This window comes from Leptodactylus fuscus, chromosome 11, assembly GCF_031893055.1.
Source record: "Leptodactylus fuscus isolate aLepFus1 chromosome 11, aLepFus1.hap2, whole genome shotgun sequence".
Classification (NCBI taxonomy): Eukaryota; Metazoa; Chordata; class Amphibia; order Anura; family Leptodactylidae; genus Leptodactylus; species Leptodactylus fuscus.
This window is the reverse complement of record NC_134275.1, coordinates 19,378,868-19,401,174: the sequence shown is the minus strand read 5'-3', so window position 1 is coordinate 19,401,174 and position 22,307 is coordinate 19,378,868. Positions and strand designations below refer to the sequence as shown.

Below are 22,307 nucleotides of genomic sequence, written 5' to 3'. Positions count from 1 at the left end.
GAGCATTCATGGCACAAACAACCCGATCGAGGTGGTCCCACAGAATCTCGATTGGATTCAAGTCCGGGGAATTTGCTGGCCAAGGGAGCTGAGTTTACTTCTGTCAATTAACAAAATGAAATGACTAAACAAAAGAGAAATCTGATTCTCATCAACATATGGTGTGACATCCATTGGGATGAGAAGTCCTAAAAGTGATGATATCACCCCCAAAGAGGCCTGATCTCTACATCATCCAGTCTGTCTGGGATTACATGAAGAGTCAGAAGGATTGGAGTAAGTCTACATCCGCAGAAGATCTTTGCTTATGTCTCCAAGATGGCGGGAACAACCTCCCTGTTGAGTTCCTTCCAAAACTTTCTGCAAGTGTAGCTACAAGAATTGATATTGCTTCGAAGGCAAAGGTCACACCAAATATTGATATGGTTTAGATCTATTTTTAGTTTATTTGCTTAATTTTGTTAATTGACAGAGGAAAATATTAACGCTTATATTTTTGGAAGCAATCTTCCCCCACCTACCACACCGGTCGTACATTACTGTTATTATGTCTACATTATTTTCATACTACATAGTTCCTCTTTGTTATGTCTACGTGTTCTTTCTATGTGTTGATGTGATACTATTTATTTTGCAGGCAGATGGCGTCTCGATGTGTTTTACATTGGTTTCACACATAGTCTTTTTTTTTTTCAAAAATGCTGCATTTTTCATGGAGATTTTGCAGAATTTTTTAATGTATTTTTTGCAGCATAAATTACCGTGTCTAGATTTTACACTTTACGGGAAATTATGAAATGTCCTACAAACAGTATTTTTTTGGAGTGTTTTTTTGGCTTTACATTTTTTTATGTAATTTTTTTTTTTTTTTTTAGTGTAGATTGTGAGTCCCATATAGGGCTCACAATGTACATCTCCCCCCCCCCTCTCAGTACTAGAGATGAGCGAACAGTGAAATGTTCGAGGTTTGATATTCGTTTCGAGTAGCCCCTCAAAATTCGACTACTCAAATCGAATATCGAACCCTATTATAGTCTATGGGAGGAAAATGCTCATTTCAGGGGTATGCAACGTTCGATCAAATTATACTTACCAAGTCCACGAGTGAGGGTCAGGCTGGATCCTCCGAGAAGTCTTCTCCTTGCAGCGTTCCCGCGGCATCTTCTGGCTCTGAATTCACTCTGCCAGGCATTGGGCACTACAAGCGGACATGCGCAGTCGGCTCTGCCCAGGCCCGATGCCTGGCAGAGTGAATTCAGAGCCGGAAGACGCCGCGGGGAAGCTGCACGGAGAAGACTTCTAAAGGTAGGAGAAGAACCAGCGATGATTGGCTGACTGTATAGCATTCGGCCAATCAATGCTGGTTCTGCATCGAACTTTTACATTCGAACAGTGAGTGGTACTCGATCGAGTACGAGTATTTTGAATACCGTAGTATTCGATCGAATACCTTCTCGATCGTGTACTACTCGCTCACCTCTACTCAGTATGTCTTTGTAGAATTGGAGGAAATCCATGCAAACACGGGGAGAACATACAAACACCTTGCAGATGTTGTTCCTGGTGGGATTCGAACCCAGGACTCCAACGCTGCAAGGCTAACCACTGAGCCACCGTGTTGTAAAGTTTTTTTTTGTAAATCGTTGCATGCTCCGGGTATGCGGTTTTTTTCAGGTGTTTTCTCCTTTGTTAAAAGATGTGCAAAAATTCCCGGAATTCCATCATGTTTTTCACAAGCCAAAAAATTGACACAAAAAAGACTATGTGTGGAGAAAACCTTTAACAAAACTTCCCTTTCCCTTTGCTGCTCCTATTTTAGGCCAGCACCTTATCAGAAGAGAACAGGATTCCAGTACCAACAATATTTCTCAATTTCCTTCTTCCTTCCATGGCTTTTTTTTTTCCAGAGACAGAACCTGAAGTTGGAAACCTCGTGGTTTCCAGAATCACCCCAAATAGTTTCCATCTGTCATGGACAGCTGACGAAAATGGTTTTGACAACTTTATTATTAAAATGCAAGATGACAAAAAGCAGTATGAGCCAATAACACTAACAGTGCCAGGCAGTGAACGCTCAACAGTTGTGACAGGACTAAGAGATGGCACTGAATATGAAATTGAGCTACATGGCGTCTCTAGTGGCCAGCACTCTCCACCAATTAAAGGAGAGGCGACAACAGGTATTTCAACTTTATGACATGAAAAATACAGTACTGTGGATGGGAAGCAAAAACTGGGAGCTACTTGTTATTTCCGAATTTATTTTATTTTTTACTTTTATTTATGTATTTAATTTTTTAAGTTTTCTATTGGAAAATGTATTTATAGCTATATCTGCCTATACTATACTATACTATAAAACGAAAGGAAACCAACATATCCAACATATACCAATAGTGTAGGCTGTGGACCATTGTTTAGCTTGAGAAAGCAACTGAGCTGGTAGTTACAAGTAATAGTTAGTCTGGACCCAAAGACTACCAAGTCCATAATCACACAAATAGATGGAACAATGTAGAAATGATCTTTTTACTGTTATACAAATCTTCCCAATTTGCCAGCTTTGCCTATAGACTGTTGTGGCACAGGTGATAGCTAAAAATGGCAAAATCCTCTGAAGGGAAGGAATTTTTTCCCTGAAATGGGGCAATTGGCAAAAGCCGCATGGGGCTTTTTGCCTTCCTCTGGATTAACACTGTAGGGGACTGTAGGGTTTGGGATTGGACTTGATGGACTGATGTCTTCATCCAACCTCATCTACTATGTAACTTTGTAAGGGGCAATATTGGGAGGTGATTCCGGAGGATAGGGGAATCACTTGTGGCTGCATAACTTTTAGGTTCATTTCATAGGCAGGGAGCAAATATGTTTTGGCCATACCATGTCCATGTAAAGATTATGTGCTCCATATAAAAAGAAGCCCAGTTTGCAAGCAACATGTTTTAGAGCTAAATACACTGAGCAGATTGAAATACATCATTGTAGGAAGCAATCCAGGGGAACTAGTAATGTATCCATTAATATCTCTCATCGTATTGGAAATAAGAGTCCAGTGGGTGGTCCTACTAAGTGATTGACAGCTATTAGGGTTGAGCCGATCTTGAGATTTCAGGATCGTTTTTAAAATCCAATTTTAGATAATTTTCCATCCGATCCTGATCACGATCGTGAAATTTGCTCTATCGCGGAGCGGGATTCAATCTTTCCCGATCGCTCTATTTAGGAGTTTATCTATTGTGGGGTTGAGCCGTTCTTGAGATTTCAGCATCATTTTTAAAATCTGATTTTCGATCATTTTCCAGCCGATCCCAATCGTGAAATTTGCTCGATCGTCAATCGGGATCCGATCTTTCCCGATCTCGTTCGCTCAACCCTAACAGCTATTTGTATGTGCATACTTATATAGGAAAGGTTGAAAATCACTGATTAGCACTAGATATGAGGGAGTAGTATTTGATCGAATATCGAATAAAATTATAGTCTATGGGAAAAAACAGGAATGTTGTTCTGGTTTCCATGGAAATCAAAGTTCGATATATTGGATCCTCCAAGTTCCGGAAGTAGCAGGACGAGGAGCACGAGGAGGTTTTTGCTTTGAATTCAATGGAATTTTCCCGCGTGGTATTCGACCGATACGAGTATTCGATCGAATAGTCATATTCGATCGAATACTACTCGCTCATCTCTAATTAGCACCACCCACCGGACTCCTAAGCCCAGAAGAAGTAGCTAAATAAAGTTACACCAAATCTTTATATCAATCTTCTCAATTCCACGTGCTTTGCAACATGCACCCCATAGATTAGACTGCATTTACAATATATTGCATTCTCTATACGTTATATTGAATTTTCATTCCTTAATCTCCATTTCGTATTGACGAACACAATAAAAGAAGACATATTTTAGACGGATTGCATTCCAAATCCAATGAGCTATGTTGAATATAGTTTCGCGAGGCTCTTGAGTAAAATGCCCCTTGAAGATGTCACTGGGTAGTCTGTTGCCTGACAGCGATAAGTTACACTAAGCAGACGAGCACAGAAAGAACGTCATATTAAATGATGAACGCGTTGTATGTGGAGTAATATTAGCAAGGGCTTCATGTTTATGTCAATGGTAGAACAAGGCCAAATAATTTCTCACCAAGAGAAGCTACAGATGTTAGCGAGTCCTTCACTTCTTTGCTATAAATGGCAAAAGTGAGTTAGATGCAATAAGAGGTAAACACAGTCAATTACCTAGATATAAACATATGCCTTCTGCTGGCTGGAAAGAATAAGAATAGAAATAACGTCTTATAAGATGCAGCCAAAAGACATACCGGTGGCTCTATCGGTGCCATATATAAGCTGTATGTAATCTGTTGGAAGCCACGATATAAACCATATAGTCCAAACATTTCCTTTTTAGCCCACTATTCAAAAGGATAATCCTATTCCTCAATGGTTTAATGTCTTCTTATGAAGAAAATCCCATGTCTGGCTCTTGATACCCTTAGCAGTGGTTGGTTATTGCTCGGATAGCTCTATCTGGTAGTGGGATCAATCATTTTGTCAGTCCGATGAACGGAAAACCATATAAAACAAGGAATAAATTGGTCTGCAACAGTCCTCTTACTAAGCGAGTCCCTGCTCTGTTTCGGGGTCGGAGGATTTTCTTTAGAGCATCCATGTGCACCACTAGGGTATACGGATGGAGATTGACTTTATGAGACAACCCCTTGATGTAAACTGGACAGGAACACACAATTATTAAGACGTGTCTGACATCAGTCTAAGAAAGGTGATAGTTTCAGGATTTGTGGCAACTTTATGCATTGATGATTTTGGCTTATTTTAGACTGAAAAGCCAAAAATAAAATCCATGTCTACCATGTTAGAAGGTCGCCATGATGTTAAAGGGAGCGCCCTCTATAGGTTTGCTGGACTGAGACTCTGTCTTCCTAATTACATCATGGAAGACAGACTTGTACATTCTCAGTCAGCGCCCTCTATTGGTGTGCATACTTGAGGCACTGACATCCTAATCACATCATGGAAGTCAGATCTGCAAATATAAATAATTAAAAATTTTGCATAGTTTAAAGATTTTCTCTAACCATCTTAGTGGGGACATCTGTTGCCTTGATCGATTGCCAATGGATACAACCATGAATGCAGGGACTTTCTATGGTCTAAAATCCAGCCATGATTTCCATATAAAAATCAAAAAAGAAAGCTCAGCTCACCCATATATATCTTGGTTCCATAGGCTGTATAATATGTCCGGGGTGCACGGCACAGACACTCTATTCCGAAAGTGTCTAGTAATCCAATAAACATGAAGAAAAAGATGTCCGGCAGCTCTCCGATAAAATATAACTTTTAATGAAAAAATGTCATAAAATAACAAAAAATTGACATAGCACAGAAAAAAAGAAAAATGAAAACCCCCTAAAAACGCAGACGCGTTTCGGAACGAGATGTTCCTTCCTCAGAGCTCTGAGGAAGGAACATCTCGTTCCGAAACGCGTGAAGGAACATCTCGTTCCGAAACGCGTCTGCGTTTTTAGGGGGTTTTCATTTTTCTTTTTTTCTGTGCTATGTCAATTTTTTGTTATTTTATGACATTTTTTCATTAAAAGTTATATTTTATCGGAGAGCTGCCGGACATCTTTTTCTTCATGTTTATGATTTCCATATATTAGAGCTGAATTATCTTCTTATCTAGTGTCTCTCCTTGATAATCCGGCCACATCATGGCTGGATTTTAGAAGGGTTGCTCATATAAGTATTCATCATATCTGGGTTTCGAACAAGTACCAGACGATAGAAGGCTCCTGCATTCATGGTCATATCCATTGTCAACCGATCAAGCCAACAGATTGTCAACACTAAAATTATGAAAATGCTCAAAATGTTTAATTTATAGAGATGAGCAAACAGTAAAATGTTCGAGGTTCGATATTTGTTTCGAGTAGCCCCTCAATATTCGACTACTCGAATCGAATATTGAACCCTATTATAGTCTATGGGGGGAAAATGCTCGTTTCAGGGGTAGGCAACGTTCTATCAAATTATACTTACCAAGTCCACGAGTGAGGGTCGGGCTGGATCCTCCAAGAAGTCTTCTCCGTGCAGCGTCCCCGCGGCATCTTCCGGCTCTTCATTCACTCTTCCAGGCATCGGGCCTGGGCAGAGCCGACTGCGCATGCCCACACTACAAGCGGACATGCGCAGTCGGCTCAGCCCAGGCCCGATGCCTAGCAGAGTGAATTCAGAGCTGGAAGAGACGCCGCGGTGAAGCTGCACGGAGAAGACTTCTAAAGGTAGGAGAAGAACCAGCGTTGATTGGCCGACTGTATAGCATTCGGCCAATCAATGCTGATTCTGCATCGAACTTTTACATTCGAATAGCGAGTGGTATTCGATCGAGTACGAGTATTTTGAATACCGTAGTATTCGATCGAATACCTACTCGATCGAGTACTACTCACTCATCTCTATTAATTTATTATATTTGCAAAAAAGTTTAAGTTTTCATGGTCTGTGGGTTTCTAGATAGTCATGTTCATGGGAATACACCTTTAATCTGTATAGTTATTGGCAAAACCAGATCACCACCAGGACAGGGGTATCCAGCACCTTCATCCACCAATAGCAGTGTTGCTAGGCACATGCCAAACGCATTAGGGAATTGCCTTGCAAGCACATAGAGGGCAATATATGTGGCTGTTTATGTGAAAAGGGCCCACATTGTCGATATGGAGTTCTTGGTATCATTGTAACGGTTATGGTGTAACATTGTCCGAAACAGCAAAAAAAATTTTATTGAAAGCACAATTGACATATTTTTAAATAAAATTTTTGCATAAAACAAAATTGTGATTTTTTTTTTACCCAAATATGTTTTGGACTATTTTCTCTATAATTAGTATCGACGATCTGGGCCCTTTTCACGTAAACAGCCACATATATTCATTATATAGTCATAAAGACTGCCTAATGAAGAGTTATAACAGGTCACACGGGTGTCACTATCCTATTAGCCATACTAGTGAAACATAGACTCAAATTGTTTCTTTTTATTCTAAAACAATTGTTACCTAGATATCACATTTAGCCATTTATAACATGATGGGAGAAAACGTAATGTGACAGCCTTACTATTACTTACTAATGGAGCAAGTCCTCAAGTCTTACTGGTGGCTCTTGTCGACATAAAGGCTCATTGTTCCGGGGGTCTTGAATAGCATTACACTTCCTCCAACTTAGCAACTAGAGACGCGAATAGTATTCTTAACCAAGAATGTGAAGATAATCGAATTGTGTTCAACCCATAAATTTTCCCCCAAGAAAAAAAGTGCAGCCTGTGCAGTAATGGCGATGGAAATTCTGATGATTTACGGGCCACCCTGGGGAACAAGGACCTTGTGGCCATTATACCTATTAACTGATTTATGATTCTTTACTGTAATGTAAAAAAGTATATATGTGGTTTTAACAAAATTACATACAAGGGCAAGCCAAATGAACCTCAGAGAAGATCCCATAGATATGGATCAACATTAAAATACATATTTACGATGGACACTATTTCCACTAGTCGAGTTTGTAATTTATAACAACATGAAAGGGATAGTATGGCGAGCGAAGAAAAATAATTGATGATAATAATAGGATCAGTTAACCAGTGACTTCTTAAGCAAGCCATCAATAATGGCCCGTAATGCTGCGGCCTCCATGGCTTTGGTCTCTATGCCAGTGGTGGTTGGCGCTGGACCAGTGTAGCCCAGATGGAATGACTTGCCCCATCAGGACAACTCCTGTTCCATATCCTATTATGGCACAAGGACATTGATGTCCGTCTGTATAGGGAGGAAAGTCAAAATCCTAAGCTATTTGCTGAACTTCCAATCCCTAGCCAAATAGACAGGCGGTCTCTGTAGGGGCAAGGGGTAAGTAAGACCGGTATATCTTCCTTTTATTATTTTATAACATGCTAAGCTGTTTTCACTTAATTCTGGAAACCCCTTTAAGCTGTGACAGCAGTGAAAGCGTTGTGTGTTACGTCCTACATTCATTGGGGCCGATTTAGTAGGATTGGCGGCTTTGTGCGCTGGTGCAAGATCCAGCAATATTCAGGTCCTGTGACTTAGGGAGGGTTCACATGGAGTTGCGTGCCACGTGATGTGGCATGTAGACGCCGCGTGAGCTTTTGCGGGCCGTTCAAGCTCCCATTGATTTCAAGGCCGCAAAATAGCGTCTACGTGCCACATCACGTGGCATCTAACTCTGTGTGAAACCTTCCTAAGTCACAGGACCTGAATATTGCTGGATCTTGCACCAGTGCACAAAGCCGCCAATCCTACTAAATGCCATGGCACGTAACTCCGTGTGAACCCTCCCTTATGCTAGTTGGCCACTGGAGTAGGCTTCACCTATAACCTGTGCCACATTTCCGGCACAGCTTATATTTATTGGGCTGAGGTGCCCCTTCCTGGCACCAGCAATTTTTTGGAAAAGCGCCATGTAGAGCTCAGAATGTATATTATTGCTGTTGTTTCATATCTTGCACACCATGGCTTTACATTAAAAATTGGCCCTGGTATGAATTAAATTGGACACTTGATGTGAATTACGGGGACTGCTATACCTGACAGCTTTAAGTTGCGCAAATTCTTACCCGTCTCATACCAAGCATGCCTATGCGCTCGTGATTTATATGCTTCCGTCTCGCCTTGCGTTGCAATTTTTGTATTATTATTTTTCTTTAGAACGCCAGCATGTAACATTAAACTATATGGCTCTATATCGCATATACGGCTTAACATCGCTCATATGTTTCTATTCTTTATTTGTAGGTTGGCTACAAATATGTATGTATATACCTCTACCTGTATATACATGAGTAAATTGTCACTTTGTTGGTTGCAGCGTACGTCACGGCTATGGAAATCTTCCCAAGCTCTTGGTTGCTTTGTTCTTTAGTCTTCCGCGCCTGTAACATACAATTTTCCTCCACAGGTGGCTGTATAACTATCACTCTCTGGCAGCTGGATACCAGTCACATATAATTAAATGTTTTTTTTTCTCTTTTTATTTCCTTTCTTTCTACTCTCTATGTCGAAAATCATCTCTGCGCAGCCTGACGGTACTATCACCGCAATGCATTGTAATAACAGGAATTGTGAAAACAAAAGATTATTTCATTCTGTCTATTAGTGCCAGGCCGCTGGAACTACATGTTTGCTTTATTTGCGTTCTTCCTTTTGTCTTTATAATTTTAGATGAAGGTTTTATGTTCTGCATGTGGACCTAGACTGCTAATAAGCCTTGAAATTGGGAGGGAAAAATTTGGCTTTATCTTTGAGATTTTGATAAAAAGCTATATTAGATTATGGAAGGGTTGCTTCTTTAAGTAACTATTCGAAGTTTATAGCACTCAGGTTGTGCATGGCTGGGATTGCATTATGGGAGACCCACATGTGATATGTATATCTGCAATGGATTTGGCCGTATACAATCCATTACAAAATCTGCATGTGTTATGTGTGCATTGGACATGGCCGTTCCCTAAATGGTGCTTGCAGGTGGCCATGCGGCTGCTATATTAAGACCATCGCTTTGTTCACCAGTCTTTATCCAATGCCTTGGCCACCATTCTATAGTGGGGTTGAGCCGATCTTCAAATTTCAGGATTGTTTTTAAAATCTGATCATTTTCCAGCCAATCCCGATCATGAAATTTGCTTGATCGCCGATCGGGATCCGATCTTTCCCGATCGCTTAACCCTATTCATGATATATACATGAATAGGGTTGAGCTGATCTTGAGATAACCTCCCACCTCGATCCGGCGGGAAAAGATCGGGATCGGAATTCCGATTGCGATTGTGAAATTTACTCGATCGCTGCTCGGAATCTGATTTTTCCGATCCCGATCGCTCAACCCTAGTCTATAGTCAAATGGGACTCCAGGGCTCAGTGTGTAACTGCTGTTCTAGTGATCCGGGTCTTTGTAGTTCAGGTTCCCCTTACGGACCTAAGCAAAGCATCAGAGAGTCTGACGCTAATGTGAACCTAGTCCCACAAAGCGTAGATGTCCCACTAGCAGAAACATCATGGAAAAAATGCTACATTTTAACAAATACCATCCACACATTGCAGAAGAATTTTAGAAATTTTAGAAATTTAGAAAGTTTTAGAAATCAACGCAAGTCAAATATACCTACGGAAATGCTGGCGATTTCCCTATAGGTATAATGCAAGCAGAAAGTCCAGAGAGGAAACCTCTACAGACTTTTTATGAAAAGTGCTGAAAACGCGTTGGGATTTTTCCTGCTACGTGGAGCTTTACCCTTAATATGTTTCTCTGGTGTGAGAGGAACCAATCTCTTAATAAATTTCGCTCAAATTGGGAGATCCCAATGTCAGACTCAGAGCAGATCTCTACATCAGTAAAAGACCATTGTAGATTTCACCTGTAACTTGTGCCAGTTGTATCAAATCTATCAGAGCGAGGCGTTCCGGCCTAGTAATCTACCTAGTGGTCCTAAGCCATAATATGAGCCTGATAGACATCTATAGGGCCCTAATATATATCCAAATATACAATGGAAAACAGAGGCGTACAAAGATTCTTTGGTTGTAGAGCATTCTTCTAGGAAAGAATCTTCCCCGGACTCCACGTCGCCTTTTTCACATGAATCACGCCATTAACTGGCTGAAAAAAGTAAAAAATATACAATAAAATTAAGTCAAAATTTTGTTTCGATACTAAATGAAATGTTAAAAAATAGTTATTGGGCTAGGGCCACACAAAGGCTTAAGGTCACCCTGTCTTTTTGGGCCGATTACCTCCAACCAAGTTGACCATCACTCGCAGTTGACCAAAAGCCTTATTTTTTTCCCCCTCAAAAGTCCCTTGAACATCCCCGGAGCATTCGGACCCAGCCATGAGGTTATTGATGAATGGAGACATTTAAGACAACAAAGTTAGCTAGGGGCTGTAACTGATCTCGGCCTTAGTTTCCCAGTTGATTTACGCCTTCGCCTACCCATGCCAGGATACCCTCCCACTGAGACACTTGGCATTTTGTAATAAATAACATAAAGAGCGCCCTATTCTGGTGCCTTTTGGCTTTGAAGCTAAATAACTCGATATTTCATCTAAATTTATTAACTGCCGACCATTAACATTTACACCGCCCTCCGTACACGGAGAATAGCCGAGCGTTATTGTCTTCGGGATCTCATTGAATAGGTGTCTGGTTTTTGTTGCTCGCCTCTTTTCGCTTTTCTGCTCCTGGCACGAACCTGAAAGATTTGGAGCTTTCAAATATCTTTTGTATGTTTTCACTGTTGACTACTTCTTTCCAAATCAATTTTACCCCTTGCTCTTCTCTCATACTGGCAGTTCTCCATCAAACCTTTTAATGTGGCTTGTTTGGGTTTGTCGGCCATTACTAATGGACTTTTCTTGTGTGGGCTATTTATCCAGATTAAAAAAACAAAAAAAAAATCTGTCTTCTCCTTTTTGCGAAAGACTCATCAAAAGGCAGATTAAAGAAAGCTGCAAAATATCTGGTGGAACCGAGAACAAATTGCTGTGGACAGATATTAAACAAATATATTCGTGCTGTTAGGGCCGAGGGCTTTGGATGCTGCATACTAACTACGCAACGGATAAAGATAGTGGGGATTGCTTTTGTGCTTTCCATAAACTCTAGCGGCCGGGCCAATATTTAGAAGATTTAGTAAAATGGGAATGATTTCAGAAGCGAGTCTAGGAGACAGATCCTAATGTATCAGGCTATCGCCCCGAGAGTATTATCGGCCACGGTTCTACAATAAAGCAGTGGCGACTGCCTCATTAACCCCTTAATCAACCACACAGAATGTTTTTACGGCGGGTGATAATAAGGTGCTTCATCCTGCAAAGCTGTACACAGCACAAAGAAGAGCGGCTGAGCGGAGCATAGCAATCATGATAAAAAAAAAAAAAAACCATTAAAAAAATCCCTAAAGTGCTTCCCACTAATCCCAAAGCCTTTTTATAATATAACATGGTTTTAGGTTCTCTTTGATTAAAAAATAATAACTTGGGTTTTTTTTTTTGTTTTTTTTTTAACAAAATTCACATTCTAGATATGTAGTTCTAGAAATGCTAGAATAGTAATTATTAGAGATGAGCGAGTTGTGTTCGATCGAGTAGGTGTTTGATCGAATACTACGGTATTCAAGATACTCGTACTCAATCGAACACTACTAGCTCTTCGAAGTTTAAGGTTCGATGCAGAACCAGCGTTGATTGTCAGAATGCTATACATTCTGCCAATCAACGCTGGTTCTTCTCTTACCTTTAGAAGTCTTCTCCGTGCAGCGTCCCCATTTTCCAGCCGATCCTGATTGTGAAATTTGCTTGGAATCTTTGTTTTGTGTTGGCTTTAGGGTTGAGCCGATCTTGAAATTTCAAGATCGTTTTTAAAATTTGATTTTTGATCATTTTCCAGCCGATCCCTATCCTGATCGCAATCGTGAAATTTGCTCGATCGTCGATCCAATCTTTCCTCATCCCGATCGCTCAACCCTATTCATAATATTTACATGAATGGGGTTGAGCCGATCTTGAGATAACCTCTGACCTCGATCCCGCTGGAAAAGATCGGGATCGGAATTCCGATCACGATCGTCAGATTTACTTGATCGCCGATCGGGATCCGATCTTTCCCAATCCCTCAACCCTATTCATGATATATACATGAATGGGTTGAGCTGATCTTGAGATAACCTCCTACCTTGATCCCACTGGAAAAGATCGGGATTAGAATTCTGATCACGATCGTGAAATTTACTCGAACACCAATCGGAATCCAATCTTTTCCGGTCCCGATCACTCATCCCTAAACTTCAATAACCCCTATCAATGAGAGCAGAATTTTGGAGTTACTTATATTATTCCATGTAGCACAGATAAACTCTTCCTGATAATATCCTTTAAGAGATAAAGCCGCTCGTGACTTTGTGACATCTCTTTTAAACCAGAATAAATCTCATGTCTGAAAGTGAGAGCTTAGTACGGCTAAAATTATCACAACCTCAAAATGAAGATGTATTAAATGGTAAAAAAAAATCTTCTGAAATATTTATGGGAAATAGGCCAACACAGCTAGTCAAGTCTAGTAAACATTATTATGCCAATTTTGTCAAATATTATGCAAAGCACAGTACCATATGTCTAGTAATTATTAGTCATTACAAGGAGGTGGGAAGGAGAATATTTCAGAACATTCCAAACCTGCCCAAGGGAGGCTTAACTATTACAGCTAAGTAGCTCTTCTTCTATTTCTACAGCCCTGGGGTCTCCAAAAGGACTTTCTTTCTCCGACATTACTGAGAACTCTGCTAAAGTCATCTGGCTGGCACCGAAGATCCGCGTTAACAAATTCCTGATCACTTATGTTCCCGTGGCTGGAGGTAAAATCATGTTGCAAAAAGAAAAAGCAGTGGACTAAAACAGTAGTATATACAGTATATCGGCACTGGGATGGCTCTGAATATATTACATGTACAGTTGATTCCATATGCAATAGTGCAGTATGCTGATAGAAATATACAGTGTGATGTTTAACCCATAAATGTCCGCTTCTTTATACACGTACAGTCACCTTTCCTGTAAGCAGGACTTCTTTCCGTAGTTCCTAAAGTTGGAAATGAGACATGTCCATAAGTTTAGAGGGGTTGTATGGGATGTATTCATTGAGGAGCTATCCTTAGGATAGGTTATTAGTTTAGGATACGTTGTGGTCAGACACGACGGCCCCTCTGGTCAGTTGTTTGAAGAGGTTTCATGCCAAGCACATACTCGCCAAGCACAGCACCGTAGATTTACATAGCTACTGTACTTGGTATTGCAACTCAGTCCACTCACTTGAATGGGAGAGAGCTTTGATCAGGTCATGTGACCAATAAATATGACGTCCGATGGCCTGTGCCAAGTTCAAACAGGTGATCCACCAGGGTCCCAGGTGACCAAATATTGTAAAAACAGCATACAATATTTTAAAAAATAAAAGTAGTAATATTCTTCTAAGCAATCACCTGTATTACTGCTCTTAGGGTAAGTTTCTCAATGCTCAAGAAATTGAGAACTTAGGGTAAGTTCAGACGGGGTTTTTTTTTTTTTTTAAATGTAGATTGTGAGCACACATAGAGATCACAATGTACATTTTTTTCCCTATCAGTATGTCTTTGGAGTATGGGATGGAAATCCACGCAAACACGGGGAGAACATACAAACTCCTTGCAGATGGTTTTTTGCCCTTGGTGGGATTTGAAAAGTGCTCATTGAGAAACTCCAAAAACCGGGTAGACGCGACTGAATGCCGGTGCACTGCATCGGCATCCAGCCACGCACTCCGCTCCGGATTAGGCCCAATGAATGGGCTTAGTTGGGAGGAGGGAGTGTCTTCAGACTGAATCGCGAGGCGAAACGGATGAAGAATGAGAATCTCACTTCTTTTGCTGGGAGCCAGAACAAAGCAGCTCCCGTAAAAAAGACCTGACCGGTTCCCATTGATGTCAATGGAAGCTGTCTTTTTGGTCAGGATTTTGAGGCGGATACGGCCTCAAAATCCTGACCAAAAATCTCCATGTGAACTTACCCTAAGGCTGACTTACTAAAAGAATAGAAATCTTGTTCCGGCTCCCGGAAAAAGCTCCCGCCAGGCTCCGATGGATTTCAATGGGAGCCGTCTTTTTGTTCAGGATTTTGAGGCGGATACGGTTTTTAAGAATGTATATATGAATGAATGTAAGTTTTATCTCTTACCTTCCAGGAGCAAGTACCACAGTGGAAGTGGATGGATCTAGAACCCAAACTACTTTGGTTAACCTCCTGCCAGGTGTTGAGTACCGTGTCAGGCTTGTTTCCGTGAAAGGCAGTGAAGAAAGTGCTCCAGCTTCTGACACCCTGACAACAGGTATGCTACTATATAATGCCCATATATCATGAAGGACTGTACTGTATATCATAAAAACATCCCCTGTCAGTATGCCTTGTTATGATCTATGGATGCTTGTAATATATTGTATAGCCTCTCTACTAATTCAATAATATAATATAATATAATATATCTTACAATATAATAATTTGGATTTGGACATATTACATATTGACTAATGGCACAATGGGTGACTGTCAGGAATATGTATTTCAGGATTCTGGAATCCTGTCTGCTCCCCCCCCCCCCCCCCATTATTGTGGGAAAGCAGGTGGAGTTACATTATAAGAATCTACAGAGAGTAAGGACACAGGGTGACATGGCTCTGAAGGGTGGCAAGGGGAGACACAATCTTGTCAGCCTTGTAAACCAGCAGAAGGGGACGCCACTTGGTATCAATAGTGTTGCCCACTTACTGGTAAAGCAGGGTGAACCTCTCAATCTTTATTTTGTGTTGGGGTTAGGGTTGAAACAATCTTTAAATTTCAGGATCGTTCTTAAAATTTGATTTTTGATCATTTTCCAGCCGATCCCGATCCTGATCGCGATCGTGAAATTTGCTCGATCGCCGATCCAATCTTTTCCGATCCCGATCGCTCAACCCTACTCATGATATATATTGTACATGAATAGGGTTGAGACGATCTTGAGATAACCTCCGACCTCGATCCCGCCGGAAAAGATTGGGATCGGAATTCCGATTGTTATCATGAAATTTACTCAATCTGAATCCGATCTTTTCAAATCTCAATCGCTCAACCCTAGTTGGAGTTTTACAGGTTGGGTCCCTGATTCGAATCGTGTTGATCGTTTTTAATAATACAGTTTCTCAATGCTCGCAACCTCCTAACAGTGTGAGAGCAATGGCCCCGCAGCCACAAACAACACTCCTCTGTTCTTACGGGGGTTGCACTCAGCTCACATTGTTACAACTTCTTAGACACATGGTAAGATTACTCTGCTCACTCTCAAGTAAAGCCCGGGCTCCAATTCTGGACAACACAAACAATGCACACTAAAGGGTAGCTGTAGGAGTTAGAATATGGGTTCAGACAGAAGACCCAAAATGCACAGGAAAATGTCCTATTATAGGAGACTTTACCACCCAGGTTGACTCCAATGCATCAGACCCCAGCAAGCAAAAGCTATACCTTGAGCAGAACACAAATTACATCTGCTGCACAGCCAATGGGCACAATCAGTATGATATCAGTGTTTGTGGGACCCGTGGCCTTAACTTACCAATCCTCGCTCCTGCTCACAGCCGCCTCTGCAGAAGGGGAAGCCGAAAGCAGGAATGGGGATCGATAAGTAAATAGGGCCTGACACCTGCTGGGGTTACTCTGCCAGGTCCCCTGATGTCCCAGGCCCTGTGGCTACTGCTGCCACTAAAAGCCCTACTTGTGGCTGGTAGTGGCTTCCACCACCTTATGAACTGGCAGTGCTCTCTTTAAGGTTATGTAAAGTGACACAAAGTAGCAGGTCTTTATGGAGAGAGCGAGAAGAGGGCTAAATGTGATAGGAAACACAACCTGGTGGACAGAAGGATGGCAAGGAGCAAGTGGAGGAGGTGGAGAAGAGAAATGGCCCATGCTACAGAAGGAGGGACAGGACGGTCTGTCAGGGGTAAGGAAAAGACATTAGGCAGCATGTTATCTGCGGGGGAGTTAGAGAGCGCTCATAAAAGATCATTGAAATCAAGCTGTTACCAATACAGAACAGAGGCAGAAGCTTCTATAGTCACAGACCATAACAAGAATGTGGCTTTACTCTTGCCTTAATACAGTACTAACCTCTCCTACTACCATAGCCAGCCATGAAGAAGTCTCTGCCTCCCCGTGTGTAGCCTCATACCACATTGTGAGGAAGTTAACTTTAGAGTAAGGGCTCGTTCACATCTGCGCCCGGTCTCCGTTCTGCAGGTTTCCGTTTCCTGCACAAAACAGAGGCAGGAGACGGAAACCTACAGGACTCTTTCATACTCATTCATTTGAATGGGTTTGAAAGATGTCCGGCCGTGAGCGGTGGTGAGCGTTTTATGCTCTTGGCCGTGAAACCATTTTTTTAAAATAGGACACAGAGTCGGACATGCAGTACTCTGTGTCCGATTTTAAAAAAACGGTTTCGCGGCGGAGAGCATAAAATGCTCACCACCGCTCACGGCTGGACCCGGTCTGACAGGTTTCCACAGAACGGAGATTGAACACTAGTGTGAACGTAGCGTTAGTAATTTTATCAAATACATAGACCCGAAGGCTGTGAAGGATCAGTCAATGGCAGTGGTCAGACCCCTGACATCAGTACCAGTTATACTTGCCATGTGTATATCTATCTAACCATGCATTATACTATATTGTTATATGGACAGAGCACCAATTCATCTGAAAAAACTCAGATCCTCATGAAACTAGATGACTAGTCGATGACACATGTGCCCATCTAAACTGCGAATAACAAGCCCTAATGGTTTCTGTCTTTGTCTTTATCGCACAATGAAATACATCCTACGAAATTTCCATTTTAGATTTCTAAGTAAGACAAGTATCATTTATGTTATAGCTCTCGACAGCCCGTCAGGTCTAAGAGCCATTAACGTCACGGATTCTGAAGCTCTGGCATTGTGGAAACCATCTTTGGCATCCGTGGATAATTATGTTATCTCCTACTCTGCCAAGAACGGTAAGGACACTTCATTTTCTTACTAAAGATCTCTTTGTTTTATCAGTATTCCATTTTACAAAAAAATTGTCACTTCTTGCTCCAGCTCCAGCCGTAGAGGTTACAGTCTCAGGCAACACTGTCGAAAATGATATCATCGGGCTTCAGCCGGCTACCGAATACGTATTAAAAATCTATGCTGTAAGAGGACCACTCAGAAGTCGGGAAATCTCCACCATATTCACTACAGGTAAAGTAAAGCTACAATTATGTGTCCCTTTCCACAAGTCATAACATCACCCATAGGGTTTACCACTAAAAGCTCTCCCGTTCATTTAGATATTGAATGCGCCTGTCCTGAGAATCAGCGAGTAATCATATAAATGCTAATGCTAGGTGTTCCAATGGTCTTTATCCCACATCAACGTTTCTTGGAGATGAAAGGGATTAACCATTGTCTAAGAGCAGATGCAGGCTTCTACTTGTCATATAGCTCTTGACACCATGGCTGAGCTCAAGGGCTGCATTCACATAAATTGTAGATGTAGAAAAACCAGGTGTCACTAACAAAGGTCTGAAGACTCCACGCTAAAGAATAATATTATCGCAGCTTGACAGATGGAAGTCGGGAAACCTACAATTGCTTTCTTTTAGAGTAAGATCTTTGGCTTGTTGATCTATGAAGTTTGCTTCGATGCATATCATTATTAATAGCTGTCAGATGGAAACATATACTTAAAGCAGCAATTCATTGAATGAACTGAAAAAGATGTCATAAAATATGATCCATCAACGTATTTAGCGAGCAGGTATGGGAGGGTAAGCAGCTCTCTGTAGATTTGGGGGGGTGTTGAGTTTTAGACATCAAGGATATGGAGAAGAAATGCAGCATAAGCAGAGTAATATATGTTTATCTTATAGATTTTATATATTTTTCTATTCCACGTGCCTATCTATATTTAAAAAATAAATAAATAAATAAATAAATAAATCAGCAATTTTCACTCTGGCCACTAAACCCAATAATAAATTGACTCTGACTTAGGATTATCTTTACAGCGATCATTTACATCATAGACAAAATCACAATATTAGTTGAGGGTTTGCTTTTTTATAATAATAATAATAATAATTATTATTATTATTATTATTATTATTATTATTATTATTATTATTATTATTATTTACGAGTGCTGTTAAAGGCCCTTACACATACAAAGCATTAGAGTAAGTTCACGCTGGGGTTTTTTGGTCAGGATTTTAAGGCCGTATCCGCCTCAAAATCCTGACCAAAAAGACGTCTCCCATTGAACTCAATCGGAGCCAGTCAGATTCTTTTTTCCGGGTGCCCATTCATTTGGGCCTAATCCGAAGCGGAGTGCATGACTGGATGCCGGTACACTGCACTGGCAGCCAGTCGCAGCTATCCGTATTTTGGTCTCCGCTTCAGGTTCGGACCAAAAACTCTATATGAACCTACCCTTAGGGTGCATTCACACGGAGGAAAATGGTGAGGAATTTGGAGTGGGATTTCAGTGCTGAAAAAAAAGCCTCCCATTGACTTCAATGGGTTCCTTTTTCTGCTATTCCGCTTTTTTTTCAGCACTGAATCTGATGTAGATTCCACAACAAATTCAGCACCATTTTCCTCCGTGTGAACGCACCCTTACTCTCCTCTCCCAAGACCACTGTTTCCAGTAGAAGCATCTACTATATACAGGTCCCCTGACTGACATCACCAGTGATGTCTCTTTTGTGCTAGAAGATCGGTTTCAGCATTGACATCTTCACGAACGGCATGTGACTGCTATGACGAGGAGACCACTGAGGGTTGTGATTGGCTGCAGTGATCACATGGCACAAACTACAGAAGGACCTGTAAACTAAAGACCATACCCAGCACTGGTGGAGATGGAGGCCTGGGGAGAGGTGGATACCAGTTTAATATAATAAATCAGAGCAACATTGTGGAAACGTAACGTTTTTTGTTCCAGTTTTCTTGCGGTTTTTTTGAGCCAAATTCAGGAGTGGATTTAACAGAAGGTAGAAGAACTTCCTATATATTGTCCATTCCTTTCAAAGCCACTCCTGATTTTGGCCAAAAAAAAAAAAAAAAACACAAAAAAATCTGCAACAAAAGCTGTGTTTCCGCAACGTGGGGCTTTAACCTGAAGGTATTTTTTATATGAATGACTGAGAAGAATGTGTTATATTACAAAAATGATAAAAGTAAGAAAAAAGAGAAAAATAGAAAACAATCACTTTCGTTGACTGGTGATAAAATACAATCAAAGAATAAGGGTTAAAAAAATAATCTTTCCAGAAACTGAAATATTAACCCGTTTATGCCTAGAGTCCCATTATTAGAACTCAAAAATTCGATTGAGTAGATATTCGATCGAATACTACGGTATTCGAAATATTCGTACTCGATCGAATACTACTAGCTATTCGCAGTAAATATTCGATTCAGAACTAGCGTTGATTTGCCGAATGCTATACACTGCTATACATCAATGCTGGCTCTGCAGCAGGCTTGTCCTTGCTAGTCGGGAATGCTGGCAGCTTGCTGTTACAAGGGAGCTGACTTTTTCTCATAGGAATGCATTGACCAGCGTTGATTGGTCAGTGTACAGCATTCGGCCAATCAAAGCTGGTTCTGCCGGATGCTCGTCTGTGAGGAGGCGGAGTCTAAGATAGGACCACAGCAGTCTCCATTGTGGTCCTATGACAAAAAAGTCAGCTCCTGCATAACCAGCTCTCCTGACTAGCAATTACGAGCCTGCTGCAGAACCAGCATTGATTTGCCGCAGGCTCGTCTTTGCTAGTCGGGAGAGCTGGCAGCTTGCGGTTACGAGGGAGCTTACTTTTTATCAGTACAACTGCAAGGGCTGTGCAGTTAAAGCGCACGGACCCCATAAACTATAATGGGGTCCGTGCGCTTTAACTGCACAGCGCTCCTCCTAAACACTCTCCTCCTGCTATTCGTGGACTTGGTGACTCTCCTTTAGTCGAATAGTGGTTTCCCTTGAAACGAGCATTTTTTCCCATAGACTATAATGGGATTTGATATTCGATCGAGTAGTCGAATATTGAGGCTCTACTCGAAACGAATATCGATTCTCGAATATTTCACTGTTCGCTCATCTCTAGTTAAAGCTGATGGCAGGAAATGTGATGAACAATAAAATTAAAAAAAAACACACAAAAACAATACTCACCGGGTAGATCTCAGACCATTATATCAAGAGGAAATTAACAAATGTTACAAATATGTTTCTTTACTCAATTATCTATCTCTTTTTGACTATACAGCTTTGGATGCTCCTAGAGATTTGACTGCAAGTGAAATCCAGTCAGAATCTGCTCTTATCACATGGAGACCACCAAGATCAATCATCACGGGTTTCTTGCTCATCTATGAGTCGGTGGATGGAACAGTCAAGGTAACGCCAATCCACTCCAACAATATTACTATTAGATGTATTACCCCTCTTTGTATACAAATAATGTAGTCATATAAATGTATTCTTGGATCTGTTTTGGCTACAAATTCCCTACCTGGCACCTGAGAGAAAATCTGGGGGAGAGGATTCCTGCATTTGTTTTATTATGATGGCACCAGATAGATAAAAGATGGATGGATGGATGGATGGATGGATGGATGGATGGATGGATGGATGGATAGATAGATAGATAGATAGGAGATAGATAGATAGATAGATAGATAGATAGATAGATAGATAGATAGATAGGAGATAGATAGACAGACAGACAGACAGACAGACAGACAGATAGATAGATAGATAGATAGATAGATAGATAGGAGATAGATAGATAGATAGATAGATAGATAGATAGATAGATAGGAGATAGATAGATAGATAGATAGATAGATAGGAGATAGATAGATAGATAGATAGATAGATAGATAGGAGATAGATAGATAGATAGATAGATAGATAGATAGATAGGAGATAGATAGATAGATAGATAGATAGATAGATAGATAGATAGATAGATACAGTAGATACTGTTCATAAATGATATTTAGAGAGATACTGTTCCTACAGGTTAGATCTGAAAAGCTGAATGCATTAGCACTTCTTACACAAGTATAACAGAATCCTTCAACTATATTAGAACCATAATTTAGAAACACTCAAAGGTTAATATGCAAAACATTTTAATTATAAAGTAATTATACAAACATTATGACTCAGAGATTGAGAATTGAGCTGCTGTCAAGCTCTGTTAAGTAATTTGTCCTCTGCGCATTCATTTTTACTTAAAAAAAAATATATATATCTTCCAGTCTTGAAAGGGCCCATAACCTAAGGATTAAAAAAGATTAAAGGGGTGAATGTATTGTACACAATGACTACATTATATAGAATATACAGAAACTGAGAGCAAGTAATGATTGAGTAAACATGTATGTTGGCGCACTGATTCTGAAATCTCTGCTGAATCCGTCTTGAGAGATCAAGACAGACTGTCAACTCAAAGTATCAAATTACCGCTGCCTATAAAAATGTATTGAGAGTAGGGGGAAGGGGAGTGATAGAGAACCAGATATACAGTCCTATGAAAAAGTTTGGGCACCCCTATTAATCTTAATAATTTTTAGTTCTAAATATTTTGGTGTTTGCAACAGCCATTTC

General features: G+C 40.7%; 1 protein-coding gene across 1 annotated transcript in view; it reads left to right on the top strand.

The window, feature by feature from the left end:
• Nucleotides 1–22,307, top strand: part of TNC (tenascin C) — a 105,017-nt gene that overhangs the window by 47,201 nt on the left and 35,509 nt on the right. Inside the window, exons 13-18 of the mRNA XM_075260061.1 lie at nt 1,908–2,180; nt 13,337–13,459; nt 14,821–14,964; nt 17,545–17,664; nt 17,750–17,893; nt 20,959–21,089. Coding sequence (XP_075116162.1) covers nt 1,908–2,180; nt 13,337–13,459; nt 14,821–14,964; nt 17,545–17,664; nt 17,750–17,893; nt 20,959–21,089 — 935 coding nt within the window. The remainder of the gene's footprint in view (nt 1–1,907; nt 2,181–13,336; nt 13,460–14,820; nt 14,965–17,544; nt 17,665–17,749; nt 17,894–20,958; nt 21,090–22,307) is intronic.